A 23,139-nucleotide genomic window follows, 5' to 3' on the forward strand; every position below is an offset into this window, starting at 1 on the left:
CATTTTCTCGAGCGGGCGAAGTATTCGTCCGAGTAACGAGCAGTTTCGAGTACCCTAATGCTCGACCGAGCATCAAGCTCGGACGAGCATGTTCGCTCATCTCTACTCATTATCCAAAATCTGACTCCATTCCAAGACCCTAATTCACGAAGACAAGTAAGGAAGAAGGTTCATCTCTTCACATTTACCATGCAGCATCTTCGTATCTGACGAGCTCTCAAAATCTTCCCATTTTTTTCGGAAAGTAATGAAGTAGATCACAGGATGTCATTTACGTGTTAAATCACTTGTAGTCCTGGAACAGTTTATTACTGGGAGAGCTGAGCGTGGCACTGCGGAGGTAGCAGCTGTAACTAGGGCTCTTATGTCGTGCCAGGTTAAGAAAATTAATGTCTTTGCAGATGAGATGAAAGCAAAGAAGAATCTGGAGAATATTTTATTTTTGAATGTTTTTTGGCTTCCTTTAAGAGAAAACATTTTACAATTTGGCAGCGAGGTCGATCAACAGATTCAAAACGTGTTGTTTATGAAAATGTAAGGCTTTCAGAGGTTGTACTTAGCAGATCTGCCACTTCACAATATTTAGGGGCATCAAATGGGATTTACCAAGGCTCCAAAAATGATTTCATTTGAAAAATATTGTCCATTAATCCAGTGGGGTAACTTGAAGCTGATGGACCCCCGTGCCAGGACCCCAACTATAATGTATGGTTTATAGCACTAGTTTTCTTATATGGGAAAGTGACATCTTAGGGCAGTGGTGGCGAACCTATGGCACGGGTGCCAGAGGTGGCACTCAGAGCCCTTTCTGTGGGCACCCAGGGATTCACCCCAACAAAGAATTTGCCAGACAGGACTCGAGGCTTCCTCCTGTGGTCCAATACAGCCCAGGATGTGCCATGCTCAGCACCATTTTAAAGCAACATCCTTGCTGCAAGGGCTACAGGAGGAACAAGAAGGTGTGGATAGAGTGAGATTATTTTTGGAGCTCCTGTTCTGGGAACCCGGATTATTCCTCTTCAGGGGACCCTGGAGGGAAGCTACAATCCAAATTTCTCCATCATATTTCTATTATTTTGGTGAACTCAGGAAGCCAATACGATTGAAATCTGTGATAGAGCATGGGTCAATAAATTACTGTTTAAAATGTCGGCACATGTTGGCACCTTGCGACATATAAGTGGGTTGGTTCCCCATCACTGTCTTAGGGGCTCCCTAAGCCTCTTTGGCCTGATTGCGACTGCACCCTCTGCACCCCCTAAAGTTACGCCCCTACAGTTATGATCGTAGCTGTTAAAGGACATCTACCACCAGATAAGTGACCAGAGATTGCCTACCAAGCATGCTTGTTACCTCTAGGGGATGCTGGCACTGATTTTTTTCTTAGTTATAAATGTCCGAATTTCGAAGTAAAGAACTTTATATAATATGTAAACAAGCTTGAAGCACTAAAGCTGACGTCACCTGAGCGCCTCATGGCTCCGCCTAAATATGCATGCTCCCGCCACTTAGTATGCACCGCTTTGTCCTGCTCGTTCTTCTGAAACAGCCGGTGACGTCAGCCAGATGTCTGCAAATCTTGTGCATGCGCAAGAACACCATTCTTTGCGGAACTGCACTAATGGGGGGCATTAAAAATTAGTCGATGGCACTAAGGTGAGCGCCTCAGGCTCATTCACATATTCTTTTCTTTGGAATTCGGACATTCTGTAACTAAGAAAAGACTCTTCCCTCACCCCCTAGAGGTAAGGTGGATGCTTGGTAGGACAGTCTACCATCACTAATGTGGTGGTAGATGTCCTTTAAGAGGTGACTGGAAATTACAGGCCCCCCTTTCCCTATGTACCCACATATTCAAGCATCATAAATGCATAGTTGTGGATTTTAAAGATGTATTCCAAGACTTACCCTGTAAATCTAGACAGGACCAAAAACCTGCACTATCGTTTGAGGTGCCGTCACCCAGCTTGGTCATGGTGCAGTGAGACATGTGTGAGACCTCTCTGAAGGACATGATCTGTCCACAATTTGTGCAGCCAGATCACTTCCCCCAATACGGTTGTGTGGAACGAGCCTAAGTGCTATGCTATTTGGTATCGGCTCAGTAGGGAGTGTCCGGTATTAGACTCCTGCCAATCTGATATTAATCCATTATCCTAATGACAGGTGATTAATAAAAGAAATGGAATAGCTCTTTAAATACTGTCTTGAGGAGCCATATTTGGGGTGATGGGGTAAATTCTTATTTTTATAGATTTATGCCATGATAATAAATATGAAACACAATGACATACATTTCATACATATTATACTGTATGTATATCCTCCCCACTGTCTGCTAAATTTGGGCCAGAATATTGGGGTAAAATTTTACCCTGACGAAAGGATCAAAATGTAGAAAATAATAACATTTTTCACATTTTAAAAAATGTAAGACAAAGCATAACTTAGAGTATGGGGCCCATCATCAAGAACCTAAAGTCCCATAGCCACAATGAAGAATCCTTCAACCTTGACAGACAATACAATGCATCTGTATACCAATGGTGAGAGTTAGCATGGCCCTTTAGCCTATATTAAACTCTACAGTGTATTTGGTTCAGTACTGTGTTGGCTTTCATTGAAAAGGAAGTTACGACAAGCCCCTTTACCCCAAAAAGGACCATCCTTTCACTTTGGGTCCTGCTGTGCTATTTCATACTTGCTTTGCTAGTAAAAAATAGTGTAGTGAATTAAAAGTTTGATGTTCTTTTAACTTAAAGGGGTTGGCCACTTTACCTCATGTCGATAAAATGGCCGCAGATGGAGGGTCATGTGATCTCTAGCTGACAATTGGTCATGGACAGATAGAGATCACATGACCCTCCATCTGCAGCCATTTTATGGACAGGAATCTCTGGCTGATGAGCTAAAAGATGGAGGAGGCTTCACTTTACACATAAGGAAAGCGGAGCAGAACTATTAATAGATGTATACAGGCAGTCACCAAGTTACGTACAAGATAGGTTTTGTAGGTTTGTTCTTAAGTTGAATTTGTATGTAAGCCAGAACTGTATACTTTATAATTGTAACCCTAGCCAGAATTTTTTTGATCTTCAATTTGGACAATTGGATTTTAAAAATGTTGGATTGTCATAAGAACCAGGATTAACACTAAAGCTTCATTACAGACACCAGTGATAACTGTTATAGCTGATTATTGTAGCCTAAGGATAAAGTACAGTTAATTACCAACATCCAGAGGTAGTTGTGTGTAACTAGGGGTCGTCTGTAAGTTGGGTGTTCTTTAGTAGGGGACTGCCTGTGTTGGTAAATTACCTCTTATCCTGCCCCCCACACACACATTACAAAAAACATGAGGTAAAGAGCCAACCCAATGGATTCCCACCTAACAGTTGTCATACTGTTGTCCTGGACCCTCCTGATATCTTTTACCATCTTAGGGCTTAGGCACATGCCCAATAGTGTGATGTCCAAAATAATTTGATATTTTTCACGTATCGTTGACTTCCACATATCGTTGTATTGTTTTCACATAAGCCCAAGTTGATGGATTCTTCACTCTCATCCTTCGTTTTTTACTATAATTTACTATAACTCATTTTGCCATTATCAACATTTAGGACAACATTTAGTTAAATTAGTATAAATCTTCTTCTATTCTTCTCTACAGGAAGAGCCAATCACTGGTCAGCCATTATAGGCGGGTCACACTCCAAGGAATATGTTGTATGGGAATATGGAGGATACGCCAGTGAAGGGGTCAAACAAGTAGCAGAGTTGGGTTCTCCAGTCAAAATGGAAGAAGAGATTCGTCAAAAGGTAAGCACAACGTCATAAACTGGGAGTTCTACCATAAATCTTGAGAATATACAGGTGTGTACACCCTTACCTTAGCTTGAATTTGGTTAACCTTTTAAACCTACTTTTGGGTATGCTTTTAAAAAGTTGAAATTCACAACAAAACCACTAGTTGGCCATATAGGATATAGTTTTGAGACACAATGGGGCTCATTTACTTACCCGGTCCTGTCGCTATACTGTTTCGCGTTGTCGGGTTGACGTGGATTCGGGTTCTGCCGGGATTCACTAAGGTCGTGCGCCTGATATCCAATGGGTGTCACTGCTGTGCCAAGGTCCGCCGGAGTTCACCTGCTTCTTCACAGTGCATATAAGTGCTTGATCTTGCAACACATTTGGTTTTTTAAATTCCGCGGTTTTTCCGAATCCGTCGGGTTGTCCAAAGGCCACGCCCCCGATATCTGTTGCGTGAAAGCCGATGTGATTGCGGCAAAAATTCTATGGCGTGTGCCAAAATGCCGGTGGAATTCTGCGCAAACCGGAAAAATTCGGGAAACCTGACGATCCCTTAGTAAATGAGCCCCAATATCCTGAAATTATGTTAATTTCAAACACTGTTTGTCATCTCTTAACAAACATGTCCAGCCATTAGGAAAGGTAAAGAAGGACACATCTGTACAATCTTGACAAACTATGTATAGGCTCCTTTTGTAGATGTATCCGTGATCCACATCCTAATGGTCTTATTTGGCATTAGAGGCACCAGTGTTGGAGTGAGACTGGTGGCCATGTATTTTGTTATAGGACATCTGAAATCTTCTCAAGAACTTGTCATCATTCATTTCTGATGCTTCTCGACTGATCACTGGGGCAGATAGATGATCGTATTGATTTGATTTAGTCACAATATGGGGCTCATATTAGTTTTTTGTAGAGAATAGTAGAGCAACTTCACCTAAACATAGTGATTGGACCTCCCCCATGACTATAGTCTTTCTCCAACCACCTTCTATGGTCTATAATTACTACGGAAGAGATGTTGATAAAATATCTGAATTTTTTGGAACCAGCTCACCCAAAATCTTTTTAATTATCACATTTAGTCACATTTCCCATCACTTAGAACACAGAATAGTTCTAGAACAATTGGAGGACTTGGGCAGCTCATTGATTTGAAAGATTATGAGGACTATGTAATACTTAATTTCTCCAGTGGTGCTGTAGGGAAATGATTGACATGCTGTCAGGTTTCCATTTGATCATCAATGGGTCTTTGTAATAAATCTGGTCTGTGACAGTAAAGACTCTTATCAGTACAGGCGGTCCCCTACCTAAGAACACTCGACTTACATACGACCCCTAGTTACAAACGGACCTCTGGATATTGGTAATTTATTGTGCTTTAGTCCTAGGCTACAATGATCAGCTGTAACAGTTATCAAATGTGTCTGTAATGAAGCTTTAGTGTTCATATTGATTCTTATGACAACCCAACATTTTTAAAATCCAATTGTCGCAGAGACCAAAAAAGTTCTGGCTGGGATTACAATGATAAAATATACAGTTCCGACTTACATACAAACTCAACTTAAGAACAAACCTACAGACCCTATCTTGTATGTAACAGGGAACTGCCTGTATATTGGATGCCAAAACTAATGGCTTGGGAACAGCTGAAACTATATATACAAATTACGGTATTTTGAATCACGAAAAAGTCTTTAAGTTAGAGTACGGTCCTCCTTAAAGTGGTTTGGCTACAAAATAAAAAACCTGGACATCCCCTTTAATTGCATAGATTATCAAATAATGATTCACCGAATCATCGTAAAGCCTTTAATATAGTAGAGATGGTCCAAATTCTTGACCTTTCCAACCCAATACACATTGCCTCCCTTTAATTAGTTAAGTGCCAGACTCCTAACCTACTTTCCTCCCTATAATCTTCACTAAAAGCCGCGTGGATGGTTTTTACGGATCTAGCTGTGTGACTCCCCCTAGGCTTTCTTCCATTGTACCCGTTGCTATAAATATGTTTGTTTGTACCTGAAGGCGGTGATTATCTATAGATTCGTTCTTCATAATAGACCAACTTCTAAGTGAATCTGGATCTGCGAGGAGCACGAAATATGCCAGCTGCAATTCTACGATGGTAATTGGCGCTTTTAGCAAAGCGAAATCTGTTTCTGAATGTAAAAGGCTCCTGTTGTTATAAAACAAGTTGTATGGGGTGTCTTATAAAGGCCAACGTCCCCGAACGAGACGACAATGCGATTAAAATGTTTCCTTTCTTTGTCATTCATTGGCTGAGAGTCTTACAATTCGAGACATTTGGCATTGTGGCCCGGATCAAACAAAAAAAAAATCTAAGACACAATAATAACACACTGCTACAAAGTTGCAGCTGCCGGACCTGCCGCTCATTGAAATTCTAAGCCAAGGAGGTGATAATGGAAGGTGCTAGGTACAATACAAGTCATTGATAGAGGAATTGTGTGTTCAGAATATATTGTGATGGTGGAAGAGGTATGTGGTATAAAAAAATGTTTTTTCTCTGCGGAAAATGGAAACCCTATAAAAAACAGATATTAAGATCCCTATTACGGCTTTATACAAGAGCTCAAAGTCTATGGAGCCGCTACATGCTCTATACAGATTATTCTTTTCACAAATTGTTTTTTAAAAATACTGTCCCAGAACTTCTGGTTCCTAAAAAAATTAAGAGACCTCCAATAGTCCTGAAAGGACAGAGAAATTTTCTGCCCTAGATGGAATACGCAATGGGCAGCACGGTGGCTGAGTGGGTAGCACTTCTGCTTTGCAGCACTGGAGTCCTAGGTTCAAGTCCCACCCAGGTCAACATCTGAAAAGACTTTGTATGTTCTCTCCGTGTTTGCGTGGGTTTCCTCTGGTTTCCTTCCACACTCCAAAACATACTGGTAGGTTGTTTAGATTGTGAGCCCCATGGGGGACAGGGACGGATATGGCAAGCTCTGTGCAGCGCTGTGAAATCTGTGCTTTTTTTGTATGGTGAACACCTTCCAAAGCCCAATGTATTGGACTTGATCTACTTTGGCCCACCATATGAATGAAATATGGAAATAATATCATATGGGCAGTTTCAGCTTCAGTCCAGGATCCAAGGCTGCTAGGGGGCCCATGGCTTCCTAAACTACACACCAAGATTGATATCACTATTGAGATAAAAAGAAGAGAACCCCCCAGCCTACGAATCATCATACATGTGTGTGAGGTCCCTCTCTTTTTGTATCTCTATAGGGCAGTACCAATCTTGGTGTGTAGTTTAGGAAGCCATGGGCCCTCTAGCAGCCTTGGACCTTCAACGCTCAGCACAAAAGTATAAAAGAACCTTCCACGACCTGGTACAGTATTTTGGTAGGAAATATCAAACCATTAAAATAAAAAGGTACCAGTATAAACCACCCCTTCCTAGTAGTTTACAAATTGGGTTGACTTTTGCTAGACATGTTTAACTCTTTTTCCAAATAAGGCCCTGGGCCTACCAGAGAAACTGGTCTTAATGGTCAGTCCAACGAACGAAAGGCTCATACCTTCTTATAAAAGTGGTCAAACCCAAAAGTGTTCGACTTAACACACCACTGTCCTAGAACAAGCACGCCAACGTTGTAAGTACGTTCCGGAGATGGTATACTTCCTAAACATGAAGCCTAAAGAGACATGATACCATGGAGTCCGAATGGAGTGCTCTTAGCTCAATAGTGTGGGGATGAAGAGGTTTCATCTGCTTCTATTGTTGCATAAGGGTCTACCGATACATGAGGCCTAGGGAGCCGATTTTGTCTTAGTTATAGGCTCTTTTCATCTCTCATATGAAAGCTCTTTAGGTTTCCTAGCAACTATTTGATTTCCTGTCCTGAGAGACCACAATTTAAGTACATACAATTATAGGATCTGTGTATATCTTATGTTAGAGCTCTTTAGGTTACAGAGAAAAAATAGACTTTCCATAGATGTGACCATAAGCAGAGTCCATATAATTGTAGGATCAATCTATCTCTGAGGTTTAAGCTCTTCAGGTTGCCTAGCAGCCCTTAGACTTTCTCTCTTGGTGACCATCCCTTCTCTACACGTAATTCAAACGTATTTATTAGATACACCTTGCACAAATGTACAGTACAGCTCTTTAGGTGTTTTTTTTTAAGAACATTGAAAAAAGAACAATTTGGGATTGGGCAGAGCTAGAACAGAGGTAAAAAGAGTGATGTCACTGGGTCCTGTTGAGGTCAGAGATTGGCTTCTACAGGATCGATGACCACCAACACGTTCAGCTCAACTGGAAGTGCTGGGGAAAAGACAACCACTGTAACACTGGGACAGGACCAGGAACAGAGTAAGTAGACTTTATTTTTTCTTTTCTCCCCTTGCCAAAGCCCCCAGGTCTTTTTTCATGATTTCTTGAAATCCCCTCTAACTGGAAAAAGGGACCATGACCAGAGAAGCAATGAATCCAACTGCAGACCCAGGCTTTAACACAGTAATGACCCAAGGAAGCTAAAATTTGGAGGCAAAAAAAATATATTTTGCTACGGTTTGATAGAAAGTGGGTAGCTAGAATAATTTTATCAGTTGGACCAAATAAACCCTGCCCTAATGCCCCACTTTTCGGACAATGTGCATGTAACTACTCTGTAGCTTTGTCTGAACTTTTATGGATCATGACTCCCCAAACCATTGACGTGCAGTCCAGAAGTCATAACAGTGCCAGCGGTGGATTAAGCCTCTCATGGGCTCTGAACTGTATGAATATAATAGCCCCTACAAGTCTAAAATCACTTCCTACATCTGGTACTAGAATCAGCTTCTTGGGGAATGGAGGATGCAACCCTTCTGCCTGCTATTTAAATCTGCGTTTTTGGGACCCTTGGAGGACCTTCAAATAGCTCTTGTGTACATGTGTATTGAGAGCAGAACAGATGTATGAGGATTTCATGGGTGAAGGTCCTTCTAAGTATATAATTTGGTGGATGATTTGGGTTGATTGGTCCCCTAGAAGGCTTAGGCCCCGGGCTACCACCCAAGCTGCTAATATTATAACCCACTACTGAACAGTGCAGAAGAGAGCCTGGAGACCATCTATGAGAGCCACATGGGCTCCCAATATATAGTCGGAAGGAAACAGACAAAAAACGCTTTCCTAGTGTAGTAAGTAAAGTGGGTGGTCGGGATACTGTATGAGTGTCATACACTCAACGGAAGTCTTTTGCAGCTAGACTACCTCCGAACCATTAGACAAGTAGCATGTTGGGGCATTAAGTAGGAGTAGAAACTTATGTTTGATCCAGCAAATCGATAAAACAATTCAGAAGTAATAAATAAGTTCAAGTGCAACAGGGGAAGGCCAGTTTGGCCAGATTTTCCTACATCCATCCATCACACAAGCAGTGTTGATCAGTGATTCCATTGGCACATCAGGTCCACCCTATTTGCCCCTGTCGGCTGATTTGCACATGCATAAAAAGATGATTACCCCTGCATTACCTTATAATGGCTTGGTTCTACTCCTAATAAATGCCCCTACACCGAGCTCTTATTAGTTAGGGAGTCATTTTGGACTTCACTTTAACATCGGATAATTTACAATATGGCGGAACGTGGTATTATCTTCGCTAACCATTCGACATAACTTCGGATAACACAGAATGAAATATCTCCTTGTTCCGCTCGGCTGTGGTAATGAACGGCGACCAGAAACTTTTGATGATAATGGCATCTTGTGGAGCGCGTAGCCGTATAACACCGTCTGTTAGCTCTGCTGAGGCAGCATTTCTTTGTGGATAATGAGAGCAAAATCTGTAAAACTTAAAAAATTATGTCTGGCGGGTACTTAGACAGGTGATAGGAACGGCGGTCAGACATTTATGAATGCTACATTTTTCATCTCTACGGGCAAAAAAACCCACTCGCTTTGCTACTTGCTTTGCAAATTCAGCCATATGGGATAAATGGAAGCTCGTGCATATTGCAATCTCGAGATGTAGCACTTTATATTAAACGGGAGCGCAGATTCCAGGCATCGATTTTTTTTCCCTTGTCTCTAGAGATGACCTAGAAATTTGCAATTCTTGGTTCAATCCACATAGAAGAAAATGTGGATATTGATTTAATGATACAGTGTAGCATCATGAGATCCGATATAGTGAATCATATCCGGAGACTTTCTGAAACTCAGACTCAAGTACCATAATAACCTCTGCAACTGATATATACACATATCCTACCTTATATTCCCTCTTGACAAGGGTCAGCTCCAGGTTTCAGTAGGCCCCTGGGCGACAGAGCCTCAGTGGGCCCCATTGCAGTGAACTCAAGTGGCAGCAGTTTAAATTCAGAAGATAAAACAGACCCCAGTTTCCTAAAATATCACCTAGTTTATCATATCATGGTTATTTGATATAATTCCCCCTCACACCCTATGGATTTATTAGATACAGCCACCCTCACTCCTCTGGGTTCATTAGATACAGCCCCACTTGCCCCCTATGGATTCATTAGATACAGTCTCCCTCAACCCCGCATTTTCCCAACGTGTTACCCGAATATTTCCGATTTGCGGCGATTTTCCCTGTATTGCCCTGGGATTTTGGCGCACGGGATCGGATTTTGGCGCATCGGCGCTGGCATGCACGCGACGGAAATCGGAGGGCGTGGACGAGTGAAAACCCGACGGATTCGGAAAAACCGCCACATTTAAAACAAAAAAAGTGTCGCTTGGGACGCGCTTACCTTCACTTGGTCCAGCCCGGTGAATTCCAGTGCGGAACGATGCTTTTCAGTGCAGCAGCGCCACCTGGTGGACGGCGGAGGAACTGCCTTAGTGAATCCCGGCCGGACCCGAATCCACCGCAGAGAACGCACTGCTGGATCGCGAACGGACCGGGTAAGTTTTCAGTGATTGAGACTATTAAATGATCTGAAAAATCTATCATTGGCCTTTAATTCCGCTATTCATTCCATGGTGCAATCATTCAACGGAAGTCAACAGAACACAAAGCAATGCTCTACTGACTACATGACACATTAGCGGTTAAAATAATATTTCCAATCTATACCGAAGCCTATAAAGTCCTGATAGGAACCTGCTGGCATCGAACCAGCCTGAATGAAAATCATTTGAAATGTCAAATCAAGTGTATTTTATGCATGTAACGTTGAGAACCAATTTACTGGAACTCTGATTGCATGATTATGGTTTGTCATTAACATCAGGAGTGAAAAACAGATAAACAAAAAAAAAAATTGCTAAATTTGAACACAACAATAGATGAATAAGAAATAGTGTGCTAACTTCATGCTGCTCGGTAATCTTTAACTAATTCAAGACCAGGGTTTTTTTTTTCTTTTTGAATGTTTAGTTTGGGAATTATGTACTCTAACTTAAATGGTCTTGATTTAGAAGCTCATTCCATTAAATCTATGAAGGAAATGGTCTCCATGGTAACAGACTACAAATATATATATGTAGTCTGATCCTGTACTCACACTCCTTTTCTATATGACCCCAAATTACAAAGTACGGCAAGGGGGCAGGGGATGTTCTTAAACCATTATAAAGCGCAAAGTTAGACTAGAGAGCACTATAATGCTGAGATTATCAAATGCAGATATTAAATCTGTCTCAATTTAAAGGGGAGGGTCATTTAACTGTAAGCTTTTTGCTATGTGTGTGTAAGTGTGTGTGCCGAGGCAGGATATATCTTACCAATATTCAATACAATACAGGTGGTCCCCTATTTAAGGACACGTGACTTACAGACGACCCCTAGTTAAAGACGGACTCCTTTACCCACTGTGACCTCTGGTGACATCTCTGGATGCTTTACTTCAGTCCCAGACTGCAATGATCAGCTGTACGGTGTCTGTAATGAAGCTTTATTGATAATCATTGGTCCAATGACAGCAAACAATTTTGAAACTCCAATAGTCACTGGGGGAAAAAAACATGTTGTTTCTGAATCTACAATTATAAAATATACATTTTCGACTTACATACAAATTCAACTTGTAGAACAAATCTATGGAACCTATCTTTTATGTAACTTGGGGACTGCCTGTATACTAAACAATAGATTAGAACTTTCTTGAAATGTAAAGTAAAACCTTTGGTTCAGAAATGTGTTTTACCTCATCAGCCAGATATTTCTATCCATAAAATGGCCATAGATGGGGGGGGGGGGGGGTCATGTGATCCTAACTGTCCATGATCAATCTACCTTCCCGGACCATACAATAGTATTCATGAATACAAGCTCAAGGTCCTGGAAGGTAGATTGGTTATGGACAGTTAGAATCACATCACCCTCCATCTCGTTGTGGCTTATTGGAAAAGGAAAAGGGGGTGTGGCCATAATTGTGGCACTGTGGAGTAAAAACAATCCCAAAAATAGGAGGTGTAAAACTAAAAGAATGATGATATATTTAGGTAAGTTAAGCTAAGAGTACGCAGTCCCAGGTTCAGTGGCCAGGGTAGGGGAGATAGTAGGCAGATCCAAAAGATCTGCAGACTAGTAGACCACACATGCAACTAGTACTTTACTCATTAGAACCGGTTGACGGTAGGGTTCATCACACATGATATTATCATCACACTATGCTAAGCAGCTTACACCGAAGCCAAACCATCATTGCTGTCCTGCTACAATCAATATTTTCAGCCAAAAGTTTTTAGTTATCTACTTCTAAAGCTTATTGCTTGGACGAAATCTCCAGTGCCTGGAGCTGAAAAATGTAACACAGGGACATCAAAGTATATGCATGCAGATGGTGCCCTGATCAGAATCAAAGCCACCATCAAAGACATTTCATGTTCTTATGTCATTGGTTCAAGTCTGTTACTGCTCTACACAGAGTTAGGTTTCTTACACATGAACGTATGCTATGCCCGGTTCTCCTCAACCCTCCCCTCTCCATACCGGTAACGGTGACACACGTTTGCGCTCACCATACCATAACATGGACAATGGACTCCTAAGATGGCCGTATGTTAGCTGCCGCTGTACAGCTAGCATAGGGCTGTCATGTACTGTAGATTGATCACCTCCTGGTACCCAAAGGGGAACTCTAGTTCAATACTTTTGATGGGGTCTTCACTGTTCTATAGACCATTGATGGTCTTTGTTTTCTTCTTAGAACCTTGACCTGAAAAATACTATTTTGTAGTTAAATGAGGTGGATGATCAAAGTGATTCCCTTATTTGGTTTTACATTAAGAAATAAAAAAAAAACCTCAACAAAAAGGGAATTAACCACTTTTATAATAAAAATATCAAAAAATGGTCCCAAGATTAATAGGGGATAGGGCAGCTTACAACAATAAAGTGCCAACCACTAACTGGCACTATGATTTCCTCTGCATTTAAAAACAATGCCCACATTAACTTACCCGGTCCTGTCGCGATCCCCGATCCGGAATGTCCGACGAAGATGAAGTCCGGCGCGATTCACCAAGATCGTGCGTTCAATTTCCTGCATGTGTCGCTTCCCCGCCGAGGTCCGCCGGAGTTCACCTTCTTCTTCCTGATGTATGTGAGTGCATGTCTTGCGACACAATTTGAGATGTTAAATCCTGCGCATTGTCCGAATCCATCGGACCGTCCGGCATAGCACATCTAAGGGTGCACAGAGTTTGAGTCAATGGTGGCGGTGAAATGTCTTCTTTAAAAAACTTTAATTTTGACCACTAAATACTGCACTGTGCAGATCATGTAGATTAAGAGGAGACTTTTTGGGCGGAGTTCCTCTTTAATTGCCTTCTTCTTAGGCTTTTGATGGTTTGGAACAGTTTACTTTCATTGGTTCCTAGCTTTGAAGGCTGTACGGGCAAGTAATTATTTGTGCCCATACCTTTCTATTTATAAACCCTTTCTTCTCTGGAGTCTTTAATCTTTGTTATTCAATTCATCTTCATTACCTCCATCTACATTCATTGCCATATGAGAGCGCTGAGATAAACGAGCTTCTTCCTAATGATGTCTGTACACTATGCACAACTACTAGATAACCGATATATGAGCTCTCATAGGAATTCTTATATAGAGCTCTGCCCTGATCTCTAAGTGGCAATGATTAACTATTTTCTAACCTTTTACAAGATCTAATTGGTCTCATTGCTGGAAATTGTAAATTGTATTTGCTTAAAGTTTCAACTTTTCTTATATGGAGATAACAAAGCATAAGAAAAGTTGTGGCCAGAGGCAATCTAACCCTAACTCAAATAATTGAACTCAATTTTAAGGATGATTTTACTACCATATAGCAATAGCTTATAGTGCCACCTATGTATACATAAATGTAATTTAAATATATAGTAGTTAAAAGTCTTGATAATTGGTATTTGTGAAAGTATAAAGTTGTTAAACCCTTATTGGTTCAATGGCTTTTCAGGAAACCTCTGAATAAATCAACAGAACAAGCAAATAGGGAATACTGTAATATATGTTATCATGGAAAAAAATCTTTCTTTTTCTATCTATTAGACCCTATCATCTCCCCCTATAATCCAAATTCGGATTAATACTAAAATGTCTAATGAATCATTCCTGTTACAGCAAGACAGAATGGATATTTATTAAATATCTTAATGGCTTGTCAAAGGTTTACTTTTAAGCTGTTGGTTTCTCATGCAGAATCTACTTCAAAATAAACTTTATTGTCCCTCTAAAACTACGGGGTGTATGCACCTCCACAACCCCCAAAGTTAATTCCCTGTTGGTTGGGGTTGGAGCCAAATAGAGATGCCCTTTCTGCTCAACTTGGAACAATTTGGAACAATTTTCAAGACCACATAAATTTGGAGTAATAATGTGGTACAGTGGGGCCCTTTACAGGGGTATGGATGTTAGAGAGGAATATTACTACAGTACTTAGGATCATAAATCTTGACAGTTCTTCAAATTTTAAGCTTTTTGGGCCTCATGAGCCCCCCCCCCCCCCCCCAGGCTACAATATATAGGTCAAACTACTAGTCAATTCATCAAAATAAACTTTATTGGCCCTCTAAGGCTACTAGGCCAGTATGCACCTCCTAAACCCCTGAAGATAATTCCCTGTAGTTTGGGGATGGAGCCTAATAAAGATGCCCTTTCCACTCAACTTGGAACAATTTTCAAGACCACATACATTTGGAGTAATAATGTGGTACAATGGGGCCCCTTAAAGGGGTATAGTTGTTGAAGTAGAATATTACTACAGTATTTAAGATCAAAATATCTTGACAGTTCTTCAGATGTTTCATTTTAAGCTATTGGGGCCTCACACAAAATCTATTGCAGCTGCTCCCAAATATATTGTTTAGGCAATAGAACTAGTCTTGTCATCAAAAATACACTTTCTAGATCCTCTAAGGCTCCGGAGCCGATATGTAACTCCATAACCCCTCAAATTAAGACTGTGGGAGTTGGTGATGGAGCCTAAAAGAGATGTCCTTTACACTCATCTTGGAACAATTTGGAATAATTTTTAGGTCTGTATGCTCCCACATAAATCTAAGGTTACAACGTGTAGTGCAATCTTATGGAATATGCATGTACTATACATAGAACAAGTACATTTCCCTTAGTTTTGCTGGTATCACAAACAGTCTGTAACCATTAACCACCCCATGACTCAAAATAATGAAATAACAATAAAATAATGAAATAAATAATTGCAGTCACGCTCTCGCTGCTTCCTGACAGCGTTATGTATTCAGCGACTGCTTTATATTCCATCCCTGATTGATATTGCCCTTTCAGCAATGACTTCACTGTGTATTTTTTTTTTTTTAAAAAAGGTTTATTCTAGAAAATGTCAAAACTCTCCGAATTTGATGAGTGCCATTTTCTCACCTTCCTAGGTTCTATAATTTAAGAGCAAGCTGCCAAAGCACCTAACGGTGAGAACCGGGGAAACAGCAAATTATTCCAGTTAAAGAGAATGAATGTCTGGTGGTTTAGATGACAAAGTCACTGCCAGGTGCACAAACACTGATAGGTTTTTCTTTCATCTATAATTTTGGAAAGATTACGTGGTCTTCAGACGAAGATAGGGGAAGATTTTTTATTGTACTTTTACACTGAGATTGTCAAGAAAATGTGCCCGTTTTCGAACTGTTGCGGCACATGTCAATAATCAGCTGAATCGGCGCCATTAACCTCCAAGTTTACAGAGCTGTGATACAGAACTCATAATATTCTGTGGCGGGGCCATGCACAACCTTGACTGGTCCAAGGGCCACAGATTGTTCAACTCCAAGGGGCCACACTAGTAGCCAGAACCCTAGATGCACCAACAACCACAGAACAGTATTGAAAATATCACCCCAAAAACCAAATACTAGATTTGTCCACTAACTAGTAGACCCCAGAGCAGACTACAAATACAGTGCTCAAACCAGATAAAGATAATGATAATGTTAATTGTCCAAAGCACATAATAATAATGGAGACCTCGCTTATTGGGGACCCAGAAGCAGAGATACAAAATGGATACCCCAGGGCGGCTACTTGTAATATTGAAGACCCCAAGAGCGGACTATAATACTGGAGACCCCCAGAACAGACTATAATATTGGAGAACTTGGAAATGGATGAGGTCAGCACTTTATTGAGTACTTTATTGGTCCATGATAAAATAGCTCCACGCTTACATACATGTAAAAAATAGAGGCTTATCTGACGCGTTTCAGACCCTACTTCAGTCTTTAGTCATAGATATCTATGACTGCTCGCTTCCGTTCCTTCGACTACAGCACTGGTATCTGGCAGATTTTCAGGATGGATGGAAGGCTTTTATACTACAGTCAGCCCAAGCACATGGAGTCTTTTTAAAGACTTTGGTTTGCCTATCCATAGAATGGATCCCCTATCAATCACTGATTAAGATAGTCCAATCTTGTACCTGGCTGTCTCCTCAAGTGCCATTTAGATTGAGCAACAACAGAAAATGGGCCGCCATTTACAACTCGTGTTTGTCAAAAATCAGAGAACTTTGGCCCTACCTCAGAACCACTCGTAACCAGCCTGAGAATCAAAACTTTTGGGCAGGGTTTGAACATACCCCACCACATGATGGTTCAAGTCAGGCAAAATCTGCTGGGATTGTTCCTAAAAAAATTCAAGATAATGTTAGAATTTTGGGTCAGTTGACTACTATAAGTCAAATCTGAGTGTCTACAGTGGTTGATAGTTTTAGCTCAGAAACATAATATACTTCTTGTTGTGTGTGTACAAAACCTCTAGAACCATGGATTGGGAGGTACTCAATGTGCAACTTTTAAGAAGCCTTGTGATGTGAGTCAAACAAGTAAAGTGCTTCCTTAGGGACAAGATGTGAGATTGTGAAGGAACTATTTTAAGAACAACCTACTTAAGAGTGCCTGTGACTATTTACCACATCCTTTGGTATAAATGGGGGTCCTCCTGCCCCCTTCCATTCTCTCTGTTTCACCAAAGCTGGTATCACTTCAATAGACTTTGACTAAAGTGGCACCAGACTTGCTTGGATGTTACTTCATGGAAGCCATATTGTCCGCTAAACAGAGGACTTTTACTTCCATTCTAGTTGTCAGGAGGTCGTTGGTTGAGGTATATTTCAGATATTTCACATCTCAGCATAGGGAATGACCTAGACTCCACTATAGGGAAGTAGTGGTGTGAAGTCATGGCAGTATCGGTTCTCATGGCTACCGTTATGCTGGCACAACTACGCCATACTGTAACAAATATAGGATAACGAATAAACAAAGCAATAACAATCTCAGAGACGGAGAGAGGACTCGCAGCTATATCCTCATTCCTGCGAAATATAATTCAGTTCTGAGTGGTGATTTTATCAGCGGAGATGAAGGTCGCCATTTGACTTCTCATCTCACATAGACCCATTATCTGTAAAAGCGTCTGCACTTACCGACCTCTATGCTTTCCTTTAGCTATTAAACAACAAAGCACATAGCTCCGGTATATTATTTAAGACAAAAAAAGGAAGAACCATTTATTTAGTTGATTTTTTGGTGGTTGCAGCTAAATTTGGTAGACTTCCCGGCTGAAGGCAGGGGAGCTCCATAGCTCCTGGTTTATGTTTAACTAATACATTTTCATGATAACTACAAAAACATCATTTCTTTTAGGGTACAAATGTGTTCTCTTTCCAAAAATGAAAGCTGTTCTACCTTTTGTAAAGTGAACTCTTGTATGTCAACACTCAACCCCTAAATTAGGTATTTTAACATGATAAAGATGGATGTTACAAACTGGGCTGTAGAAAGTCTTTCTCCAAGTCCCACACTGGACCACATGGGTCCCCTGTAAATCATTCATAACCTTCCAAGCCAAATGGCCCTTCAAGGGTCATGGATAGGTGGCTTCTCCTTACCAAAGCCAAGAGAAAGCCCATGTTGGACTTCACTTTCACCAAGATGTTGTCCCTGAAGTCAACCAAGGAGCCATGAACTGGGAATACATTCTCCTCAGAAAATGAGTTGCAGACAAGTTGGAAATGTAATAGTCAGACAACTAATCCTACAGAAGATCCTTGAAACAGGACAACAATGAAACATGATGAACAAATAATGATTAAGGATACAAAGATGTGCGTCCTGGTGACGCTTATTATTTGGTATATCTATTAAAAAAAATCCTTGTGTGTGCAGTCATGGCCAAAAATTTTGAGAATGACACGAATATTATATTTCCACATGATCTGTTCCCTCTGGTTTGTCAGATGTTTTTATCACATACAGAAATACAAGTGCAATCATATTATGGGGAACAAAAGCTTTTATTGACAGTGAGAAGGAGTTAATGCAGCGAGTCAGTATTTGCAGTGTTGCCCCTTCTTCTTCAGGACCTCTGCAATTCTCCCTGGCAGCTCTCACTCACCTTCTGGACCAAATCCTGACTGATAGCCGTCCATTCTTGCACAATCAATGCTTTGCATTTTGTCACAATTTGTTGGTTTTTGATTGTCCACCCGTCTCTTCATGATTGACCTCAAGTTCTCAATGGGATTAAGATCTGGGGAGTTTCCAGGCCAAGGATCCAAAATCTCTATGTTTTGTTCCCTGGGCCATCACATTTGCTTTATGGCAAGGTGCTCCATCACGCTGGAAAAGGCATTGCTCATCACCAAACTGCTCTTGGACGGTTGGGAGAAGTTGCTCTTGGAGAACATTCTGGCTGTGAGAGAGGCAAGGCTGTGAGAGAGCCGATTGCCCTGGCTGAGAAGCCGCCCCACACATGAATGGTTGCAGGATACTTTACAGGTGGCATGGGACAGGACTGGTGGTATCGCTCACCTTGTCTTCTCCGAACAAGCTGTTTTCCAGATGTTCCAAACAATCGGAAAGGGGATTCATCAGAGAAAATAACTTTACCCCAGTCCTCAGCAGTCCACTCCCTGTACCTTTTGCAGAATATCAGTCTGCCCCTGATGTTTTTTCTGGAGAGAAGTGGCTTCTTTGCTGCCCTCCTGACACCAGGACTTGCTCCAAGAGTCTCCGCAGTCTCACAGTGCATGCAAATGCACTCACATCTGCCTGCTGCCATTCCTGAGCAAGCTCTGCACTGCTGGTAGCCCGATCCTGAAGCTGAAACACTTTTAAGAGACGGTCCTGGCACTTGCTGGTCCTTCTTGGGCGCCCTGGAGCCTTTTTGGCAACAATGGAACCTCTCTCCTTCAATTCCTTGATGATGCGATAGATTGGTGACTGAGGTGCAATCTTTCTAGCTGCGATTCTCTTGCCTGTTAGGCCAGTTTTGTGCAGTGCAATGATGACTGTACGTGTTTCTTTAGAGATAACCATGGATAACAGAAGAGAAACAATAATGCCAAGCGCCAGCCTCCTTTTAAAGTGTCCAGTAGTGTGATTCTTACTTAATCATGACAGATTGATCTCCAGCCTTGTCCTCATCAACACCCACACCGGCGTTACTGGAGACATCACTGACACCATGTTAGCTGCTCCTTTTAAGGCAGGCCTGCAATGAAGTTGAAATGTGTTTTGGGGGAAAAAGTTCCTTTTCTAGGCAAACATTGACTTTGCAATTAATTGCTGTTAAGCTGATCACTCTTTATAACATTCTGGAGTATATGCAAATTGCCATTATAAAACCTGATGCAGTAGAATTTGTAAAAATTTACATTTGTTTCATTCTCAAAACTTTTGGCCATGAGTGTACCCGCTAGTAGATCAGGCAAATTAAGGTGATGAATCAGAGAGCTTCATCCTGGGGAACTGCTGCACCACCTTGCACTTCCCAGACGGCAGCCAAATGGTTCTCCGATCTACAGTGACCTTCATAAAAGGTAGAGTTCTAAGGACATCTGTAAATGGAAATACAGGATTGCAGTGGTTCAACTGGGAGGATCTCACTCTGCAGAACTTGGGAGCAGAAGTCCCCTGACCCACTTCATTCCAGTGGTTCTTCCAGGTTGTAGCTTAAGCAGAAATCCTGCAGAAGTCGGTGGACCACTGACTCTTATGTGACTTACGAAAACTGAAAGTCCACCAGGCATGAAGTAGGTTGGGGGACTTGCTTTTTCTGGTTCTGCTGATTTCAGAAGTCATACTCCCTCAAGATCATGTGGATCGGGGATAAATATAAAACTTGATAGGAAAAATGGAGAAGATCTGAGTTCTTCCAACATAGCATGGACAAATTTTGTGGAAATTGAGACATTTCAATGTTTTATGTCTGGTCCTGACTAGTATTGTAGGTAGACTAATCGATTATTCACAATTTGGTTAACGGTGCACTTTTTTTGTGTTTGTATATCTTTATCCCACGTTTCCTTAGGTTGGAATATAATAGTCAAAAGTCTCTTTATTATCTGTCTGATTTGATACACCTTTTGAAAGTTTTTGAAACAGAAGCATACACACTCCGAAGGATATTGAACGTTCCCGAAAAACATAGTAGAGGGAGCTGAAAATAGCCGAAACGCAGCAGTTATGTATCTGTGTTTATTGTGTAAGACTACATGAGGTTATGGCTGCTCGGAGCTTTGATGGCTTATGTTCTATGCACTTCATCTAGACTTTCCCCCGTACTGCTGTGACACTTAGTTGCCTCTTGGGCTACCAGCACTTTCCGGAGAAGGCTTTAGTATGACAAGTATTAGATGCAATTTTGGTATCTTGACTCATAATCATTGATCATAATGGGAGCATCTCAGGATCAGTATTGTTGCCTTCTTGTAGGTTTATACCTGCACTCATATAATACATTCACTACGTTTCTCTGTGGGTATCTGCAAATTGTGCTTAAAAGAAATAACACAGAGCAATCAAACCAAGGAGAGCGAGCATTGCTTTACCTCCTCATTGAGCTTTTTATACTAGCAAATTATAGACATACATATACTTTTGGGGGTTATGGCTCCTTAAAGGAACAATCAAACCAAAACGATAATTTCCCATGTGCTCCATGTATCAGTATGTATGTATTGTCCCTGTACTGTGACATCACTGTGTGTATTATCCCTGCACTGTGACATCACTGTGTGTATTATCCCTGTACTGTGACATCACTGTGTGTATTATCCCTGTACTGTGACATCACTGTGTGTATTATCCCTGCACTGTGACATCACTGTGTATATTATCCCTGTACTGTGACATCACTATGTGTATTATCCCTGTACTGTGACATCACTATGTGTATTATCTCTGTACTGTGCCATCACTGTGTGTATTATCCCTGTACTGTGACATCACTGTGTGTATTATCCCTGTACTGTGACATTACTGTGTGTATTATCCCTGTACTGTGACATCACTAGGTGTATTATCTCTGTACTGTGCCATCACTGTGTGTATTATCCCTGTACTGTGACATCACTGTGTGTATTATCCCTGTACTGTGCCATCACTGTGTGTATTATCCCTGTACTGTGCCATCACTGTGTGTATTATCCCTGTACTGTGACATCACTGTGTGTATTATCCCTGTACTGTGACATCACTGTGTGTATTATCCATGTACTGTGACATCACTGTGTGTATTATCCATGTACTGTGACATCACTGTGTGTATTATCTCTGTACTGTGACATCACTGTGTGTATTATCCCTGTACTGTGACATCACTGTGTGTATTATCCATGTACTGTGACATCACTGTGTGTATTATCCCTGCACCGTGACATCACTGTGTGTATTATCCCTGTACTGTGACATCACTATGTGTATTATCCCTGTACTGTGACATCACTATGTGTATTATACCTGTACTGTGCCATCACTATGTGTATTATACCTGTACTGTGCCATCACTGTGTGTATTATCCCTGTACTGTGACATCACTGTGTGTATTATCCCTGTACTGTAACATCACTGTGTGTATTATCCCTGTGCTGTGACATCACTGTGTGTGTTATCCCCTGTACTGTGACATCACTGTATGTATTATCCCTGCACCGTGACATCACTGTGTGTATTATCCCTGTACTGTGACATCACTGTGTGTATTATCCTTGTACTGTGACATCACTGTGTGTATTATCCCTGTACTGTGACATCACTGTGTGTATTATCCCTGCACCGTGACATCACTGTGTGTATTATCCCTGCACCGTGACATCACTGTGTGTATTATCCCTGTACTGTGACATCACTGTGTGTATTATCCCTGTACTGTGACATCACTGCGTGTATTATCCATGTACTGTGACATCACTGTGTGTATTATCTCTGTACTGTGACATCACTGTGTGTATTATCCCTGTACTGTGACATCACTGTGTGTATTATCTCTGTACTGTGACATCACTGTGTGTATTATCCCTGTACTGTGACATCACTGTGTGTATTATCCCTGTACTGTGACATCACTGTGTGTATTATCTCTGTACTGTGACATCACTGTGTGTATTATCTCTGTACTGTGACATCACTGTGTGTATTATCCCTGTACTGTGACATCACTGTGTGTATTATCCTAGTAGTGTGACATCGCTGTGTTACTTTAATAAAGCTGTACTGTGATGGAGCTGTGTTTTCTCTTCATCTATTGTTACTTCTTAGCCTTGTACATTAGTGAAATGGTTACTTTAACACCTGAATGCAGTCTTCAATCCCTTCTCCTTTTCTTGCCGTTCTGCGTTGGTGATTGTATATGTGAGATATGATTTCATAAATCCTTGGGTTTTGTCTCGAAGTAGATCTCATCAGTGTTGGGATGATTGCAGGGATCCAGCAGTAATTGGCGCATGAATATGTGTAAGAAACGTGCATCAAGGGTCTAAATTGACGATAATTGAAAAAAATAAAAATTCAAGGCGCGTCAGTTTTCGAGCTTCTCCTATAATAGAGAGCTCTTAGC

General features: G+C 41.1%; 1 protein-coding gene across 2 annotated transcripts in view; it reads left to right on the top strand.

The window, feature by feature from the left end:
- The window catches only part of SPON1 (spondin 1), a 238,994-nt gene that overhangs the window by 116,626 nt on the left and 99,229 nt on the right, over positions 1 to 23,139 (top strand). For both annotated transcript variants that reach the window (XM_072118630.1, XM_072118631.1), the window contains exon 6: positions 3,674 to 3,822. In XM_072118630.1, the coding sequence (XP_071974731.1) occupies positions 3,674 to 3,822 (149 nt within the window). The remainder of the gene's footprint in view (positions 1 to 3,673; positions 3,823 to 23,139) is intronic.

This window comes from Engystomops pustulosus, chromosome 7 (genome assembly GCF_040894005.1).
Source record: "Engystomops pustulosus chromosome 7, aEngPut4.maternal, whole genome shotgun sequence".
Classification (NCBI taxonomy): Eukaryota; Metazoa; Chordata; class Amphibia; order Anura; family Leptodactylidae; genus Engystomops; species Engystomops pustulosus.